The 19,480-nt window shown below is 42.7% G+C and overlaps 1 protein-coding gene across 4 annotated transcripts in view; it reads left to right on the top strand.

Annotated features, from left to right (window-relative positions):
- Kmt5b (lysine methyltransferase 5B) overlaps positions 1-19,398 on the top strand; it is a 48,860-nt gene extending 29,462 nt beyond the window's left edge. For all 4 annotated transcript variants that reach the window (XM_085693469.2, XM_085693467.2, XM_085693468.2 and 1 more), the window contains exons 5-11: positions 2,837-3,002; positions 3,604-3,713; positions 5,533-5,699; positions 5,944-5,963; positions 6,048-6,184; positions 8,600-8,796; positions 15,235-19,398. In XM_085693469.2, the coding sequence (XP_085549595.2) occupies positions 2,837-3,002; positions 3,604-3,713; positions 5,533-5,699; positions 5,944-5,963; positions 6,048-6,184; positions 8,600-8,796; positions 15,235-16,712 (2,275 nt within the window). In that variant the 3' untranslated portion in view covers positions 16,713-19,398. The remainder of the gene's footprint in view (positions 1-2,836; positions 3,003-3,603; positions 3,714-5,532; positions 5,700-5,943; positions 5,964-6,047; positions 6,185-8,599; positions 8,797-15,234) is intronic.
- Positions 19,399-19,480: the final 82 nt, after the last annotated feature.

Here is a 19,480-nt window from a genome sequence, read left to right as displayed (position 1 = left end):
AACATGAAACTCTATTTGAGAGAAGTAATCAGATGAAACTGACTTGAAAGAAATTGTTTGTTTGCTCTTTTATTTTTGTTTTGTTGCCCTTTTTTTATATTTTGAGATAAGGTTTTTCTGTGTAGGATATCTAGGAACTGATTCTGTGAGATCAGGCTGGCCTTGAACTCACAGAGATCTGCCTGAGTCTGCCTCCTGAGTGCTGGGATTAAAGGTGTGATTAAAGAATTGAAAGATCACCACTGCCTGTCAAGAAGAAACTCTACTAGAAGTTCAGTCTTTGCTGAGTGTGGTTCCGAAGGAAAGGACTCACAGAGCCTACGGCTCACATTCCAGTCATTACAGCTGATTTTACCAGCAAACTCTTTAAAATTCTGTCATTATAAGTGTTATATTCTGTTTGCAGTTAGGAATGCAGGATTCAAAGTGATCTCCTAGCTTGTAAGCAAAGCTGAGATGCACTGTCCCTTTTCTATTACAAATGAGTTGATGTGTCAGGAAACCAACGCAAGCAAAGTGAATTTGATAACCTCTTCCTTGTGTGTCTTATCTTACTCTTTTGGTTGTTAATATGGTAATAATTGAAATTCAAGTTGAAATTTAAATATTAATATTTCTGATTTATTGAGCTTTGAACTATGCCACCATGCTTATGTTTTAAAAAAAAAAAAGTGGCACCATGGTGAAACTTCACAAGAAGTACTTTTTCAGCTCTTATCAGTTTTTTTTTAATTTTTTTATGATTTATTTATCTTTTATTTTATGTGCATTGGTGTGAAGGTGTCAGGTCCCCTGGAATTGGATTTTCAGACAGTTGTGAGCTGCCATGTGGGTGCTGGGAATTGAACCCGGGTCCTCTGGAAGAGCAGTCAGTGCTCTTAACCGCTGAGCTATTTCTCCAGCCCCCAGCTCTTATCAGTTTTGATTCTCTTTCCTGTGACCTCTTTCCAGGCTGTCTGGGACCATAGCAGAAGGATACTGCATCTCTTGTTACTGTGGTGCCGAGGTTATTGAAGTTACAGAAACACATCCAGTCTGTTTCTTAGAAAGGTGTCTGTTAATTCTTGCTAGGTGACTCACAAGAAAAGTAAATGTGTTTTATGTTTCACACACCAATGCAGCAGGATTTGTATAACCATATGACTTTATAGTTGTGATCTCAAAGGAACTTCTTTCCTTTTTCTTGCAATTAGTGTAAGAATACTGTAATTCTCTAAACTTCTGAAATGTTAGAGGTAGAGATGGTCTAGTAAAGATGTAATGTTTATCCATTTAGCATGTGTTTATTTCTCCTTCTGTTCTCAAGGTGATTAATTCCTTCGGCTCAGTGATACCATAGTTAAAAATGACGAGCAGCAGTGCTCTCCACCTAACTAATCAGAAATGATTCTTTTATATTGTGCTGAGTATTTGACTAACACTTTTTTACATTGAAAAGTTTCTTGAAGGTTCTTCATAATTGCATTATAGAAGAAATTATGTCATGACATCCAGCTGAAGCATTCATATGTTGCTTAATTTTCCGACAAACCCCATGATGGAAAGACTTAAAAATGAACTTGGAAAATACTGAAATTAGATTATCAGGTTCTGTTAAATTGTAACATATGTCTTGCTTAATTTCTGTTTATTAATTTATATCCACCCAAGTATAAAATAAATTTGGAGGAAACAAAATAATTCTGCCATTAACAGTTTCATCCCTGAGTTATGCTTTTGGAACTTCCCTGTACTCTGGATGAAGTTGTCCAATGCCAGTTGGAGTGATTGGGACATCAGGGTATATTTAGAGGTCCTATCTGGACCCTGTTGGGGTTTTCTGCTGTGCACACAGTCATTTTGTTATAGCTTGGTTTTGTTTGTGTCATTGTACCTCTGCACTCATTGCCTTGCACTCTGCTAGTGTAAGTTCATCTAAAACTCCTGCCCTCTTACCTCCACTGGAATTGTTCTATTGTCTTTGATTTAGTGCTGTCCAAAGTGGATGACTAGTGGAAGTAGAAGGCACACAGCTCTTGAATCGTATCATTTCACAGTTAATTAACAGCTAAACAAAAATGTCAAAATATTGTTTGAAAAGGAAAAAAAAGGAAATTAGGCCTTGGAAAGATGGCTCATTGAATAAAACATATGGCATATGAGTTGAGGACTGGTGTTCTGATTCCCAGAACCCTCATAAAAAGCCAGGTAGATGTGGCAGCTTGCCTCTAATCCCAGTACTCAAGAGGTGGAGGAGTCAGGGCCTTCCCTGGGACAAGTGGCTAGCTTCACTAGCTGAATCAGCAATCTCTTAAGTTCAGCCAAAGACCCTATTTGAATGCATAAAATGGAGAGTGATGGAGGAAGGTAGCCAGTATCAACCTCTGGCATTTACATGCACATATATATGCATCTACACATGCAAACATGCATGTGTACTACATGTATACAGAGGAAAAGAAAAAAGGAAGATCTTAGGTGATTGTTATAGTAATTGATGATTTAATCATCAAGATTTTTTTTTTCCTGTAAATCTTTGATGTAATAACCATGCTGACTGTAGGATACCAGGTCCTTGAGATCTCTTCAGTTGGATACATAGCTCAAGAGTTGTGATGGAGAGCTCGAGGTGATGGCTCAATGTTTAAAAGCACTGGTTATTCTTGCAGAGGACCCAAATTCAGTTCCTAGCACTTAAGGCTGTCTGTACCTTCATTCTAGGGGATCTGACGTCTCTTGTGGATACACATGTGGTGCACATACATACATGCAGGCAAAACACATAATACACATAATTTTAAATTTTTTTTAAAGAATTGTGATAGATAATTAAACTTGCTATTTTGATTTCTTTCAGATTTCGGCCTATTAAGGGAAGGCAAGAAGAGCTAAAGGAAGTAATTGAACGCTTTAAGAAAGATGAACACTTAGAGAAAGCCTTCAAATGTTTGACTTCAGGTGAATGGGCACGGCATTATTTTCTCAACAAAAACAAAATGCAGGAGAAATTATTCAAGGAACATGTAAGTTAAGTGCATTAATGCTGCTATGTCCAGATGAGTGGAAACTAGTAGTTGAGGCAGGAAGGTTGTCACAAATTTGAGGCCAGCCTGGACTACATAGTGAATTTGGATCAGCTAGACTACAATGTGAAGCTCTATCTCAAAACAAATCAAACAAAACAAAACCCATAGACTTATAAGTAAACTGAAACCTGACTACTCATGAGCACTGAGACTTTAAATCTAATAGTGATGGTGGTGGTTTTCAGAGCCTCAGTTTGAACCCAGGGCCTTGCACATGCTGGACAAGTGCTCTGTCACTGGACTAGTCCCCAGCTCCTTGAGTTAGTTTTCATCACAGCACTGAATGTAAAGAACTGTAATGCGGAAGGTGACGTGGCTGATAATCCAAAAAAAAAAGTCTCCATCTAGGAGTGAAGTCCATTATGAGCTTCTAGAGAGCAGAGCCAAGCCATTAGGTGCTCGCATGAATGAATGTTGAGACTGAAACTAATTTTTTCTTTATTACCCGATAGTTTACGTTGTCGGTGGTATGCTTTTATAATTTTGAGAGAGTCTAGCAGAATAGATAATTGTTATCACATTTTTTCCCCTGCTTTAGGTCTTTATTTACTTGCGGATGTTTGCGACTGACAGTGGATTTGAAATATTGCCTTGTAATAGATACTCTTCAGAACAAAATGGAGCCAAGATAGTTGCAACAAAAGAGTGGTAATTATTAAACTAGTCAAAACTCAGTGTACTTCTTTTTAAATATTTCTGACATTGTCCTTGAAGTACGTAAGAAGTCATGGGCAGCCAGAGCCAGTGCTTTCCTTGAGGGACAGTGCAGTACTCTGACCTGTTGATTTAGGGGTAGTAAACTCAGAACTCTGGGTGACCTGGTTGCATTTCTAGGCCACAGTGTGTTGAGTTTAAATGACTACTCCATATTGGACTGCTGAAAGGTGGAGGATACAGAGTCAGTTACCTGGCTTCCAGGGTCAGGCTGAAAAGTTGAGGATGAAGTCTTAGCAACCTGAGGTCAGTTTACAGGTTTACAGGTAGAGATACTTGAAAATGTTAACCTGCTTAAAAACATGCATGCATACCAGCTTAAATAGAAATAGTAAAGACCATTTTTAATCCCAGCACTCAGGAGACAGAGATAAGCATATCTTTGTGAGTTCAAGTCCAGTCTGGTCTGCATAGCAAGTTCCCAGCCAGTCAAGATATACAATGAAACTCTGCCTCTAAATAAAGTCAAGCCTCAGTAAGAGGCTTACAAACCATAGAGGAGAAAAAAAGAAGAGAGAGAAGGTGTAGCTTTCTTTCCTATTAATAATGCCTGTTCTCTTACTATGGTAGTATGTCCCAGGAAAAGAAGGCAGTCCCTGTGACCCTTACTTTATGTCCTGGGAGAAACAGGCAGTCTCTCTGACCCTTAACCATGTCCCAGAAGAAACAGGCAGTCCCTTTGACCCTTACCATATATCCCAGGAGAAACAGACAGTCCCTCTGAAAGGTCTTGGTGGGTTTTTTTTGTGTGGGGGGGGTGGCCTTGTTTTGTTTTTGTTGGTTTTTTTTTGTTTGTTTTTTTTAATGGTGTTTCGAGACAGGATTGTTTTCTCTGTGTAGTCCTGGCTGTCCTGGAACGCGGGTTAGACCAGGCTGACCTTGAACTCACAGAAATCCATCCACCTACCTCTGTCTCCCAAGTGCTGGAATTACAGGCGTGAACAACCACCATCCAGCTCTGACAGTTCTTTAGAATTTCAGTAGCAAAAATTTGAGAGGTCAGGTAACCAAAAATAGAATGTACAAAAGAGCATTATTCCCAAGTAAGCCCCTGGGGTGTATTTGAAGGTACTCTGCCTTAGATTTTGATTGAGGTGCTGATTAGCTCTGGTGGCTCCTGTGTTGTAGATGGCAGGCTTGAGATCTCATTTTGCGATAAAGTAGCCACTGGCCTCCTAGAGTCCTGGAAATGTAGTCTGTCTCCAGAGCTCACATTGTGTTCTCTTTTTCATTTGTAGTTCCCATAGTGACTGCCTGCTAAAATAGTATATGTTATACTATTGGATATGTGGACTTAAAATATGTTATTGAGAGGAATTTCACCTCTTCTTCCTTGACGTGGCCACTAGGAAACTTAAGCTTGTAATTTGGGCTTGCAGAGCACACTACTAAATGAAGACAAAGTTCTGTGCCCTCATAACCCATCACTGTGGGACCCATTTGCAATTATGTAATACTGTACAGCGAGTAGTTGGGCTTTTGCCTCCCGTGAGATGCTGATCCAGGCACTGCAGGGTGTTGAGAGTCACAAGTGGCACAGTACCTGGCCTGGAGGAATTTCCATTCTCTTGTGGGGATAAGGCAAATAAAAAATCAGGCCATGGGGCTCCAGAGAGGAAGAGACACTCCGTGTCCATCAGCAGAGTATGTGGAGCCAGGGCTGATCAGTTTCTGCTATTTAGTGGGAAGGCTTAATTTATTAAAAGAAGCCTTATTATAATTACTAGTAATTTTTATCACATATTTTAAATAGGAAACGAAATGACAAAATAGAATTACTGGTGGGTTGTATTGCCGAACTTTCAGAAATTGAGGAGAACATGCTACTTAGACATGGAGAAAACGACTTCAGTGTCATGTATTCCACAAGGAAAAACTGTGCTCAACTCTGGCTCGGTCCTGCTGCATTTATAAATCATGGTAAGCTGCCTTTTGAGGCGTCTACGCTGTGTGGGCTGGCTGCCCACGGCTAGCGTGGCTTGGCCATACTCAGGGGAGTTTGGAATGGCCATTGTCTTCAGATTTATTAAACATGCCCAGTGTAACTTGAGATCTAAACTGATGGAAATTGTGAAGTTGTCTGGAAAGCCTTTTCAGATTCTGTAACTTCGTGTTTCAGATCTTATCAGCAGTTAATTGACTTTCTCTTTTGGACATTTTTCAGATTGCAGACCTAACTGTAAGGTAAGCATAAAAGAAAACTAAATATCTCAGAGATTCTATGTCTGCCTTGGGTGTGAGACTCTTAACGAGTTACTTCTATTTCAGTTTGTGTCAACTGGCCGAGATACAGCGTGTGTGAAGGCTCTCAGAGATATTGAACCTGGAGAAGAAATTTCTTGTTACTATGGAGATGGGTTTTTTGGAGAAAATAATGAGTTCTGCGAATGTTACACTTGTGAAAGGTAAAGGATCAGATTCCCCACTTCAACTTTATGACTGTCATGATGTTATGGTGCTGACTCTGCCCGACCATCCACATCATGTGAGCGTAGAGCTAGCACATGTGCTCTGTAGCACAGCACCCTGCAGTGTGAGAAGCAGAAGCAGATGTGATGCAGCTGTTACTAGTGGGTCACCATGCAGAAGTGCTCAGGAAAACAGTAAGTGTGGAAAAAGACAGTGGTGAGTATAGTTAAGTTTCTACGTAAGTTGTACATAGCACTAGAGAAATTTTGGAAGATAAAGTCTGATGATAGACCCTCAAAATATGATCTGAGTAAGTCAGGCAGTGGTGGTACATGCCCTTAGTCCTAGCACTCAGGAGGCAGATGCAGGCAGATCTCTGTGAGTTTGAGGACAGCCTGGTCTACAGAGTGAGTTCAGGATAGCCAAGGCTACACAATGGAACACTGTCTCCAAAAACAAAAATCTGAGTAAAAAGAATTGTGATGTTAGCTGTTAAGGCGTAGATACCATTCTTTTCATGATAAATTGTTTGAAGCATTATATTTGGAATTGACCAAAATTATTTTAAAGGTTATAAAAATAATATATATAATGACAACCAAGACAAAAAATCTAAAGAACATTAAGGGAAGCCAGGCATAGTAGCTTATGCCTATAATCTCAGTACTTGGGAGACTGAGGCAGATGCATTAGAAAAAATTCGAGGTAAGCCTAGGCTACATAGCAAGCTCTCTTTCAAAAATAAACATGAAAGAAACCTAGTCCCCAGCACCAAACAACAGTCAAAAAAGGTTAGGGGAGCGTTGGATATAGTCCAGTTGATACAGGGCTGTGCAGAGCACAGGAAACACTGGAAAGATCCCAGAGTTGTATTAGAGGCTGGTGTGGTGGCACATGCCTGTAATCCCAGCACTCAGAAGGTGAAGCAGGAAGATCAAAAGTTTTGGTCATTCGTGGTTCATAGAGCATATGAGACCCTATTTAAAAAAATAAAAGAGCTAGGCAGATAGTAAAGATTATTATTTATAAAGCGAGTGATCAAACGACGTATTACTTAGGAATAGACAATAGCCAACAGAGTTCTAAAACAAGCAAGTATGTATGGCATCTTAGTGCACATGGGAAGTGAGTGCTGCTTGTCCTCCTGGAGAAAATAAGTTAGACTCCAAAATAAAGTTTAAAAACAATATAAAATGATTAGGAAAATATCTGCCTAGGAGCTTGAGACGGCTCAAAATTCAAGAGCATGTACTGCTCTTCAGAGGACCCAAGTTTAGTTCCTAACACCCATGTAGGGCTGTTCCTGCTACTCCAGGGGAACTGCCTCCTCCTTTGTCCTCCAAGGGTGTATGCATTCATATGCATGCACATAATTAAAAAGAAAATAAATCTTTACCAAAAATTATCTGAGCCAAGCATGGTGACACACACGTAATCCTAACATCCAGAAGGCAGAGGCAGGCAGATCTCATGTAAGTTAAAGGCCAGCCTGGCCTACATAGACAGATCTTGTCTCCAAAAAAAAACCAGTTTCTATCTAACTTTAGGGTTTTGAAAATCTTGATAACATTAGTAAATCAAAAAATGCTTGAATGACCAGATTCAAGTCAAAGGCAAATAAAGAGATACCTGACCAACTGAGTGCATACTGCTCTTTCCAAAGGACCCAAGTTCCAGTCCCAGCCCCTGTGTAACCCTCAGTAACTCTAGCTCCAAGGGATCTGATGCTGCTTTTGACCTCTCTAGGCATCTGTGTGAGCATATATGTGAGCGTGAACACTTCCACGTGCATACACACATTAGTTACTACAGAACATTGAAAACGCTCGTGCATGTTCTATGGAAATGTGAGCTTTCAAAACATGTTCATTGCAGGCTTACACAGAGACACATATGGTACAAGAAAGTTAAAGTGCTGGGTGAAATGGGTAGTGTGGTATCTTATTTTGCTTGAAAAGAAATATAAATGAAGAATTGGCCACATAGTGTATCCACGGATGCAGGTCCATAGGCAGCTAGCTAATGAATGATTGAGACATTCATTGTTAAGTATAGTTTTAAAAGTGGTTTTGGTGTGCTGGAGCGATGGTTCAACAGTTAAGACCACTGACAACTCTTCCAGAAACGCACGTGGCAGCTCACAGCTGTCTGTAACTCTAGTTCAAGGGGACCTGAAACGCATGATGAAATACTAATGCACATAAAATAAAATTTAAAAAAAAAATTTTAAAGTACATTTGGTAGATGCATGCTAGATCTCCCTGAGAACTCTAGAGCTGGTAGTTGTCTGTGGTTGAGGTCTCAGCAGTTCATCTCAGCCCTTGACCTGATGTGGCCAAGTGCCCTCAGAAGCCAAGTTTGTTTTAACTAGTCTGCTCCATTTATTTGACCTTTGCTGTTTTCTCTTTCAGACGGGGAACTGGTGCTTTTAAATCCAGAGTAGGACTGCCTGCGCCTGCTCCTGTTATCAATAGCAAATACGGACTCAGAGAAACAGATAAACGCTTAAATAGGCTTAAAAAGTTAGGGGACAGCAGCAAAAATTCAGACAGTCAGTCTGTCAGCTCTAACACTGACGCAGACACCACTCAGGAAAAAGACAATGCAAGTAAGTAAGGGAGCTTTACCATAAGGTGCTGGTTACAGTCTTCATTGCTCACTAAAGCATGCTTCAGTAGTTTTGAAGCTCCAAATACTGATAGAAACTGGGACTTGAGGCTTCAGAAAGGCTTTGAGTCCATAGCAGTTTGTGTCCACTCCACATTCAGGGCCAACCTCTATATGTATTTTTGAATACTTGGTAATTGAATGTTGAAGTATTCAACATACGTTCCAGAACCATCGTCTTTGAGGAAAACATTTTCAAGTCATCAGTGATGGTTTAATGGTGTTTTAGGCCCTGCACGAGCTTGGCTAGTTAGTCAGGCTGCTTATGTCCATCTCTAACCAGTCTAGGAACAGGATGGACTCAGAGTTCATTATGCTTCAAGGCTTCCATCTTTTTACTACTTGCTTAGTAGATTTTGAAGTGCATCAGCCTGGTTCACTATGCTCAGAAGTATGCCAGAGGAGGATTTGAATGTGACTGTGTTGTGGGGTGTATGATTACCACTGTAGGAAGTAGCAAGCCAGATGAAAAGGAGAAGGAAGCAAGCTGTGAGCTGCCAGTTCTATATTAGTGGAATATCTCATAGAAACTGGGGTGGTAGTGAATAAACAGAGAAAAGAAAGAAAGAAAACTCCATAGACCAAAGACAGCACAGCAATTGTGGAGCTTGAAGTGTGGGCCATCTGTGGCTGCTGTCCTCCATCTGGGTAACACTAGTGTTCTCCAGATACCACTACAACAGCAGGTTCTCCTTCTGATGTATCTCAACCAGAGTCGTCTGAGAAAGGTTTGCCTTGGTTGCCCAGAGTGCCTATTTCAGGACTTTAGTGTCCAGCGACTCTGAGCACGTAGGAGCCCCCTCAGGCACTGGGTGTTCCAGGATCTTCTCCATGCCTTCAGATGTTTTCAGCCCACGCACGGGTACTCCCTTCCCTTACAGAAAATTTTGAAGAAAGGGGACGGTTTCTCCATGATGGCAAATGCCACTGCGTGGATATCTGAATCTGCTTGCTACTTGAAGTCCAAAGCCAGGCGTAACCTCTAGTATAAAAGCAATAGTGTAGCTCAAATTCACACTTCTTAGCTGAGCCCAAAGTGAACAAAGAGGAAGTATTAGTCTCTCATTCACTGTTGACTGTTGGTTCTATTAATAAAGGCAGTGTAATGAACTTTGTTTTCTTGAGTCTGGTTCCTTGAAGACACTGGAGGCTTGTGAAACCCATTTCATAAATACTTACATGGAAACACTGAGGTATATGCTGCCTTCCAGACAGCCACAAAGCTGCTCTCAGAGAATGGCTCTGATGAAATGAGAGAGTTCCTGTGTTTTTGTGTATGAACTTGATCACTAGAATATACATTTTAAACTCAGCACACCACTTAGCTTAAATATGTAAGCTTTAAGTACTTAAATACAAATAGTTTCTGAAGGGGTTGTGTGTGCTGATATGTTACAACATGGGAAATATTTATTACTCAATCCGGTAGTTTTTGGAGAAGTACCAAGATGTGGGTGGTTCTGGACCCTCCTGAAGAGCTTATGCCTCATCTCCAAGACAAGTGCAAAGTCACTGCAGAGCTGACTTTGACACAGCTTTTTCTCAAGGGCAGAAAGAATGCATAGCACCTTTGAGCTGTAGTCTCAGCACCTTAGAATAGAAAGTTCACCCTTGCTATTGGCTGCTTGTGTTAGGTGCTTGATTTATTTAGAAAGCCTTTTTGCAGCATGAGTGGTAGAGTAAGCTAAATTGTCAGTGATCTGAAGGCATGGCCCAGGGGTCAGAGGGAACCAAGGCCTGGGTGTTCTCTTTCCACTTTCATGTCTGGCCATAAAGATGGTGCCACAGTGCTTAGGATTTTGATGACATCTAGAAGTGTATGGGTCAGCCACATAGTGTGTCCTTCACCCTCTGCAGCCATTGCACATTAAATCATGTTCACATAAGTACTTCTCTATTTCTTACATACATTTTAATCGTTTTGTAGTTCTTTTTACTTTTTACTTTGTTTTGCCTGGAGAGTAGAGGCATGACCCATGTCACCTGTGTGGAGGTTAAAGAACAAGTCAGTACTGTCTTTCTACTGTGTTGGTCCCAGGAATGGAGCTCAGGTCATCAGGCTTTGCCTGCACGTGTGTTTACCTATTATGTATTGTTTTTTAAAAGACACAATCTTACTAGATAGTCCAAACCATACACTCAAGTACTCCTGCCTCACCCTCTAAGTGTTAGGATTTACAGATGTTGGTCCTCGCTTGCCTTTTTACATGTTTTCTTCAAGGCTGTATTTGTGTTTATGCTTCATCTTTACCCTGTAAAAAAGGAAGTAAGATAAAAACAGGCTGAGAAAAGGTAGCGAACATCAGAACTTTCTCCTAGGCCTTCAGGCATGCCTAGTGTGTAGCCAGGGACTGCTTTTGCCCTGCCTGCTTCTCTTTCCCCTGCCTTCACCTAAGAGTTTGGCAACATTGCTACCTAGGCATGAGGAAAACATTCTTGCTTGACACAAGGCTGAGAGACGATGTCCTAAGAGCTTCAGCTTGGCTTTTCTGCTTTAGCACCCAGGAGTGGAGGCAGCAAGAAATCACATGTCCAAAGTGAGTCTTCCAGTCTTTAAGCTCCAGTGCCCTTTGGAGGGTCCTGGATTTCCAGGCCTTGGTGACTCTGACAGTGAGTGATAAGTTGTATGAAACATGAATACTCAAGCAGCACCCAAAGTAGACAGTCACTTCCCAGGGCCCAGCAGACATGGCCAGTAGGGTGCATTTGTGTGGGCTGAAGGAGCGCCTGGCTGGCATGAAGGCAGTGCTGTCCCTTCTCTGTGACAGTACTGCCTCTAGTTGATGCGTACCGCTGCCAGGCCTGCATTTCCAGTCTCTCACTCACTCACGTCAGGCAAAGGGACTTGTACCTGGAAAACAGCAGACTTTCAAGTGCTGCTGAGGGTTTTCTGTTTCCTAACTTAGACATGACCCTTGTGAAAACTTAATTCGCATGCATTGAAAGCCTAGTTTGAGAGCTCAGGAGAGCACTGGTATTCTTCTGTCATGTTTCTTCATGGTGCACACCAAGTGTCATACTTATGGTTTAAATGACACCTTGGAGCCACCACAGTCAGTGGCCATATGATGTCTCCTGAGTTTGGACTGAAGCCATAATACAGGCAACATAATGGTGATCGGGAACTCAGGGTCTGGGGTCACAACCAAGCCCAGGTCCCACTTCTCAGCAGATGGAGCTTTGGGACCTACCAACCATGAAAGCTTCATAGGTGTGGTAAGAGCCCCTTTAGGTCTTCATATGTCTTCATGTGCACAGTGTCTAGCATGTAGCAGGAGGAATGTACACCCCACCAAAGTTTCCATCCATGATATACACTTGGGGTTTATTGGTGAAAAGAGAATGGCTGCAGCAAGGGCATGCCTGCCTCTGTGAATATAAAGACCCTGAGTCTCAATACACTTTGAAGTGGTTGACTAAGTTTGTCCTTGTGGCTACCAGCTTCTTCCTCTAGCCTTACTGTCGCTGAATCTCCACCCCCCCACTCACACACATATACAAGTGTCTGTATAGGAGTTGACCCCTGGTACTCTAGGAGAGACTCGGATGCATTTCTCTGCTCATTTTTCTCTGTGAGCTTACTTTTTCACTGGGCTTTGGATGACATGGTACTTTTCAAACAAACCGTGACAGACACATAAGGGCAATACCTACCAAAATAAGGTACCATCTAAGTGCAATCCATTTTGTGCTGATTCAGGTCACAAACACAAGAACAACTCTGTCAGTGGTTGCCCCTGCTATCAGCAGGGAACTTAAGGAAGGAGGAAGGGCTGGGAGAACCCAGACTCAGAATCACCTTAAAATGGAATTCAGCTAATGAGTTAAATTTATTAAGGACTAAGTTCAGAGAGAGAGAGCTTTGGATGCCAAGGGAGTACAGTCAAAAGATGCTCCCTAAATGATAAGCTGGCCAGGTGAAACATGTCCACAGCAGAGGGACTCCCATACACATGCCCACAAGTTGAGGACTTTAGTCAGAAAGCCTGTTGCTTCTGCAGATGGAGAGGATAAAGGATGTGACTTAGCTGAAGACTTCGGGTTTTATTCTCAAGGTATTGGGTAGTGAAAAGGTTATGTTCCACAGTGACATGAGAGAGTAGTAGGACACGTCATTCTGGCTTTGGAGGAATGAGGGACAGGCAAGTGTCATGCATGGTCCCGACTACCTCCTGCAGATGGGATTCCAGTGATGGTGCTGCAGGACAGGCAAGTGATTGAGGAAACAGTTTAAGAAGAGTCAAGGGTGGCCAACTTCTTGCTTGATTCGTGGGCAGATGGTAGGCATCTACAACAAGGGAGAGAACTGAGGGAGAAGTTGCCAGAGCTCTAGGGGACAATGCAAGCCTGTCAGCTCTGGAGCAACTTTGGTCAGTGGTTAGCACTCTGGATCTGTGGTTCAGAAGAAAGGGACTAGAGGCTTGGAAACTGCCAGAATCTAAATGGTGGTAACTGACCAGGGGATACCTGTCACCTGGAAAATTATTGTCAAGGGGCTTGGGCTGGCAGGTGTCTGAAGAATGACAGTTGGGCAGCCAGGGTCAAAGGAAGACCAGGAGCATATGCTCTTAGACAGCTCAGAGGAGATGAAAATGGTTACCATCATCCGGTCCACAGAAATGAAAAAGAGGGCTGGAAAATGTACACTGGTTTTTATGCCGTGGTCCACCACGCAAAGGCTGTCCCACTGGAGGGACAAAATCTAGGCTATAGAGGGGTTCTGACAAGAGCATGTCATGGATCCTGTCATTGTGTGGGTTGATTGCATTTTTAGAGCAACAGTGGGATGGGAAGGGGAAAATGAAAGACTGTAGTGAGACTGCAAAGCCTGCTCATAGATAGTTCTGCAGGAACTGTGTTTGAGACATGCAGTCTCGGGTTGTGCCTGGAAGCAGCCAGAACATTAATGTGTTTAGATGGCTTGTCAGAGTCATCTATTTGCTAAAGTATTCCCTAAATATCCCCTCGTTTAACACACACACGTGTATATATGAAAGAAAGCGTGCAAGTGTGTGCAGTTGTAGAACTTTCTGGTCTATAAGTCACTTAGCCTTGAGTGGAATCCCATCCAGACTCCATTGCACGACTCTAGAAATAAGTTGTATTCTTGGCAGCAACCCACACAGATATGTGGATGCTTGGTCCACTCAGCTGCTCTCATCACTGGGAACTCTTGCTAGTTTGGGTAGGGTATGTTGTAGCTGTTGGCAAGCCAGTCCCTGAAGTAGATAGCCTTCTACTCTGGTGGTTTGTAATTTCAGAATGCTTGTTACACATTCTTGTACCTGTTGGTAAAGAGTACTGCTAGCTCCTTGCTTTGCTGTATGGGGAAAAGGAACAGGCTGCCCCTACAAACCGTTATTGAATAGGCCCTATGCTTCTGGCTTTACCCTGGTTTTTTGTGAGGGTGCTGATCCCTTGGTCACCACAACTTCTCTGCTGACTAGTTTTAATAAAGGAGGATTTGTTTACTTTTTAACTATGGAACTATCGCCTAGGAGGTAGACCACTGTGGCAGCATGACCTTGGACCACAGCCTCCTGAGAGGCACGCAGCAGTCACCTAAGTTTGTACAGCTTTTCTGTCTGTTTTGGAAGAAAAAAGTTAGATCCATTGTCCTGAGTTGCTTGTTGCCATCAGGGCTCTGCAGCTCTTGAGCTAATAGCCACCTGCTGTAGCTTCTTATCCTTAGAGGTGAGGGAGGCAAACAGCGTGATACTGTGCTTCCTTACTGATGTATGAGTATTGGAGAAAATAACGTATGGTTCTTAGAATCTGATCAGCTTAAAATCGCTGGAGAGAAGGTGTCTCCTAGAGTCCAGTGGCTAATGGAGCTCATCTCTCTGTTGCTATACTGGCTAAGTAACACACTGTAGATAGATTTAAATGGTGACTAAGAGTTCAGGAGAGAAGCTGGGTATTGCATCACACACCTGTGACCCCAGCACCTGAGAGACAGAGGCAGGAGGATTGCTGAGTTGGGCCAGTCTGGTCTATCAAGTTCTATCAAGCCAAGATGTACATATGATATACACAGACACATACACACATTCGTATAGAAAATGAAGGCAGAAATCATGGTTTTCATTTGCCTTCCTTTCAAATCTTATGCAAGAGAACTACCTAGTCTGGAGCAGTAAGCCCTGATGTGAGAGTACCAGGAAGAAGCAGCCTGAGCCCTGTGGTCCTGGTGTCCTTGAACCATAACAGAGGCGATGTAGGGAGTGAGTCTGCCTTAGGGCTGCCTTACACATGTGTGTGTCAGCAGTTTGTAGCCAATGGATTGCTTTGGGGGATTGTTTAACCATGTCATGTTGTAGTACCAAGCTTGTTTCATTTTTTTTTTAATTTTTTTATTTTTGTCTTCTAAACTTCACAGCTTCTAACCGAAAATCTTCAGTTGGTGTAAAAAAGAGCAGCAAGAGCAGAACACTGACCAGGCAGTCCTTGCCAAGAGTCCCGTCTGCTTCCAACTCTACCTCACCTAAGCTAGCGCACATGAACAATTCCAGGGTACCAAAGAAACTAAGAAAGCCGGCAAAGCCTTTACTTTCCAAGATCAAACTGAGGAATCACTGCAAGCGGCTGGACCAGAAGAGCACATCACGGAAGCTCGAGATGGGGAACTTAGTGCTGAAGGAGCCCAAAGTTGTGCTATATAAGAATTTGCCAATTAAGAAAGAGAAGGAGCCAGAGGGACCAGTGCATGCTGCAGTGGGGAGTGGGTGCTTGACTAGGCATGCTGCAAGAGAACACAGGCAGAACCCTGGCAGAGGTGCTCACTCGCAGGGCGATAGTTTGCCCTGCACCTATACAACCCGGCGCTCATTGAGGACAAGGACAGGTCTGAAGGAGACCACTGACATCAAGCTTGAACCAAGTCCCTTGGATGGCTATAAAAATGGCATTCTGGAGCCTTGCCCAGACAGTGGCCAGCAGGTGACCCCAGAGGTGCTGGAAGAACTGGCTCCTGAGACTGCACACAGGGAGGAAGCTTCCCAGGAGTGTCCTAAGAGTGACCCATGCCCATCAAGAAAGAAATTTCGACAAGGGAAACCCATGAAACACTTAGCCAAGGCAGAGGACTGCAGTCTGGAGCACAGCTTCCCTGGGAAAGATGGGCTTCCAGATTTGTTGGGGCCCCATCCTGACCAGGGTGAGCCCAGTGGCACCACTGGGGTGCCTGTGAGCTACACAGACTCTGCTCCCTCACCTGTTGGCTGTTCTGTTGTCACATCCGACAGCTTCACAACAAAAGACAGCTTCAGAACTGCACAAAGTAAAAAGAAGCGGCGGGTCACCCGGTACGATGCACAGCTGATCCTGGAGAACAGCTCTGGGATCCCCAAGCTGACGCTTCGCAGGCGGCATGACAGCAGCAGCAAGACAAACGACCACGAGAGCGATGGTGTGAACTCCTCAAAAATCAGCATCAAGCTCAGTAAAGACCATGAAAGTGACAGCAACCTCTATGTCGCCAAGCTCAGTAATGGGGTTAGCTCGGGGCCAGGTGGCAGCTCTACCAAGCTCAAAATCCAGCTCAAGCGGGATGAGGAGAGCAGGGGGCCATATGCAGAGGGGCTTCATGAGAATGGAGTGTGCTGCAGCGATCCCCTCTCTCTGCTGGAGTCCCAGATGGAAGTGGACGACTACAGTCAGTATGAGGAGGACAGCACCGATGACTCCTCGTCTTCTGAGGGGGAGGAGGACGAGGAGGACTGCGAGGACGACTTCGATGATGACTTCATCCCTCTTCCTCCCGCGAAGCGGTTGAGGCTAATTGTAGGTAAAGACTCCATAGATATCGACATTTCTTCAAGGAGAAGAGAAGATCAGTCTCTAAGGCTGAACGCATGAGCTCTCACTCTGCAGTCGTCCTGGGGAAGTAAAAATCCCAGCCGCAGCTTCTCAGCGCAGCACTTCTGTGGTCTCTTCACCTGTAGGCATCACACTGTAGAAAGTGTACAGCATCCCAACTCTTAAGTCTGATTTGTGCAAATTTTTATCGTACTTTTTAAATAGCCTTCATATGTGCAATTCCGAGTTAGAGGGAAAGCCCTGTTGTAAGATAGAGGCTCCAGCAAACTGTCCAGTGACAGCAGCTCTCCACACAGGACCTTCAGACACTAATGTGGTTACACCATGTTGTAACTTACCTGTAAGAGCAAGTGCCAGCCCTCTTCCATAGATGACTAAGCTGTAGTTAGGGCGGAGCAGAGCAGCCTCGTGGGAAGGGTTTCCAGCATCTGCTCATTTCACCAGCAACGACCTCTGGCTTTTGGTTTATTTGCTAGATGTTTCTCCTTGGAGGTGTCAGTTTCATACTGTTTACCGGCCCAGGTGTCCTGTCCGTGGCCTTCGTTATCACAGAGACCATTTGGCTGGAAGTCAGATTGATTTCTTTGAAGAAAAGAAACTAAATTAAAATGCAGTCTTCTGCGTGACAGCTCATTTTCAGTACATTATATGTACGAGGCTGGTGGTGTGCAGGATGAGTTTTCAGAGCAGCTTATTTATTGCTTGTCATGTAAATTAAAGACCGTGTATTTAACACTTTCCAATCCTTTTAGATAAAATTGTTCTTTGCAAGAATGATTGGTGCTTATTTTTTCAAACCTTTGCTGTGAACAGCGTGGCAACAGCAAGCAACGTTTGTCTGATGAACTCCAGCTATCTTAATTTGGGTCTTCAAGTTTCTGTTGCACTTGTAAAATGCTACAAGGAATATTAAAGAAATCTATTCACTTTAACTTATAATAGTTTATGAAATAAAAACATGAGTCACAGCTTTTGTTCTGTGGTAACCTATACAAACATTTGTCTTTGGAATTCAATGTAAAGAGCTGAAAATGATGTATATGTTGTAAATATTTGTGTGTTGTGAGAAATTTTTGTCATAAGAAATTAAAAGAACTTACCAGGAAGGTTTTTAAGTTTAGAAATATTCATGCCAATAAAATAGGAAATTATAAATATATAGTGTAAGCACTGCATCAGTGGACGTTCTTGGCTTATGTTAGTTTATTATGAAAATATCAGATTTTTTGATTATATTATCAGTCAGACAAAAAGAGGAGTCAGATTTAATTTGTTTTTGAAGCACTTTGAGAAGAGAAATTAATTTTAAGTAACTTAATGAGCAATTTTTGATTACTGCTTTATGTTCAATACCAGGCTTATTTGTTTCTCTGGATTATTTTGCAAATCAAAGAATTTGAAACTATCAGTTTGTAGCAGGTGTTTGACACCAATGGGTCTGTTTATTTACTGGGAAATGTGTAGGTGTCCTGTCAGATATACAGTGTTCCTGAACGACACAAGCTAATGGACTCAGTGTTGAGCGGGTCAGAGGGGACCTGCAGGGAGTGAAAGGTCCCACAGAGCATCTTGGTGCCTCCCTGTTGCTGGTGATACCTACTAGTGTTCAGCTTGGGGACACTTGGATCCTTCAAACTGTGGCCAGTAGGTTCCAGGTAGTGAGATTCGTGAACATCTCTAGGATTCAGATGTCTTTGCTCCTGTTCATGAGAGACTCCCTGTCGTGGTCCTGTGCAGTCCTGTCCTTGTTGCTAGGCAGTCTGACCCTCGAGCATCTCTCGTTTGGCAGCAGGAGGGAGACTGTGTGCCTGCATATACACACAACCTTTTGCTATAGCCATGAAGTAAGTCAGCCCTGTGTCTCAGGACCTCCTGTCTCAAGGCACCGAGAGCACCTTCCATATGTGTAAGCGAGAGCCCCGTGCCACCTCTAGGAAGCTGAAGATGGGCTCAGGAGCCTGCACAGGGCAGCAGGTCACCCTCCTTTCTGAATGTTCACTGGGCTATTTGGAAAGGGTCAGAGACTAAATCCTCTCATTTCTTTGAAATCCAACAATAGACATTTCAGGAATTTCAGTCTTAAAGAAAAGGTAACAAAATAACACATTTCTCATTTTCTCCATTTTTAAGCTTAATTTTAGTAACTTATTTATGATGTTTATTTTAGTTTTGTGGCCTCGTCTTTGGAGGCTGACCTTCCCATGGGTCTAAGAGCAGTGACATTGTGAGGAGTTGCTGCCTCTCAGGAGTCGTATGCACAAGCATTCAGCAGCGCTGCTGATGCCTTCTAGGGAACCTTATTTCCGTTTCTCAAGGCAGGGGCCTCAGACTGTTCTCTATCTGCTGTAGAACTTCACTGTGGGGTGCCAGCACCCACGCGCTTGACCAGTCTGGAAGAGGTCACTCTCAATAAAACTCTCAGCTTGAGCTTATGCAATGATTGGTAAAGTTTTTGGCAATTGTAAGAATTAGGAAATGATCCTAGAAATATATGTAAAGTATTCAATTTTCAATCATTTTTCAAATTACTGTTTTAAATTGTTTTGCTGAGTTGTAATACTTTTGAGATACAATGTATTCCTTGTACTGAAAGAATGAAAAGGACTTTTTCAGCATTTGAGGTAAGTTCTTTAACGTTTCATTAAAAACATTTTTTACAGATCTTTTGTACATGCACTTGCAGTATTGAGGTTAATCATTTTAATAAATTCGGAAATTAAAATGATTTCGTCAGTGTTCACTGTATCTTGAGAAGAAAAGTGAGTCTTCCACCAGATACTTACAGGAAGCAGTTTCTGAGTTGAAGA

The sequence above is a fragment of the Myodes glareolus genome, chromosome 7, assembly GCF_982192425.1.
Source record: "Myodes glareolus chromosome 7, mMyoGla1.1, whole genome shotgun sequence".
NCBI lineage: Eukaryota > Metazoa > Chordata > Mammalia > Rodentia > Cricetidae > Myodes > Myodes glareolus.
The sequence above is the reverse complement of the archived record's forward strand: the minus strand, read 5'-3'. Positions and strand labels throughout refer to the sequence as shown.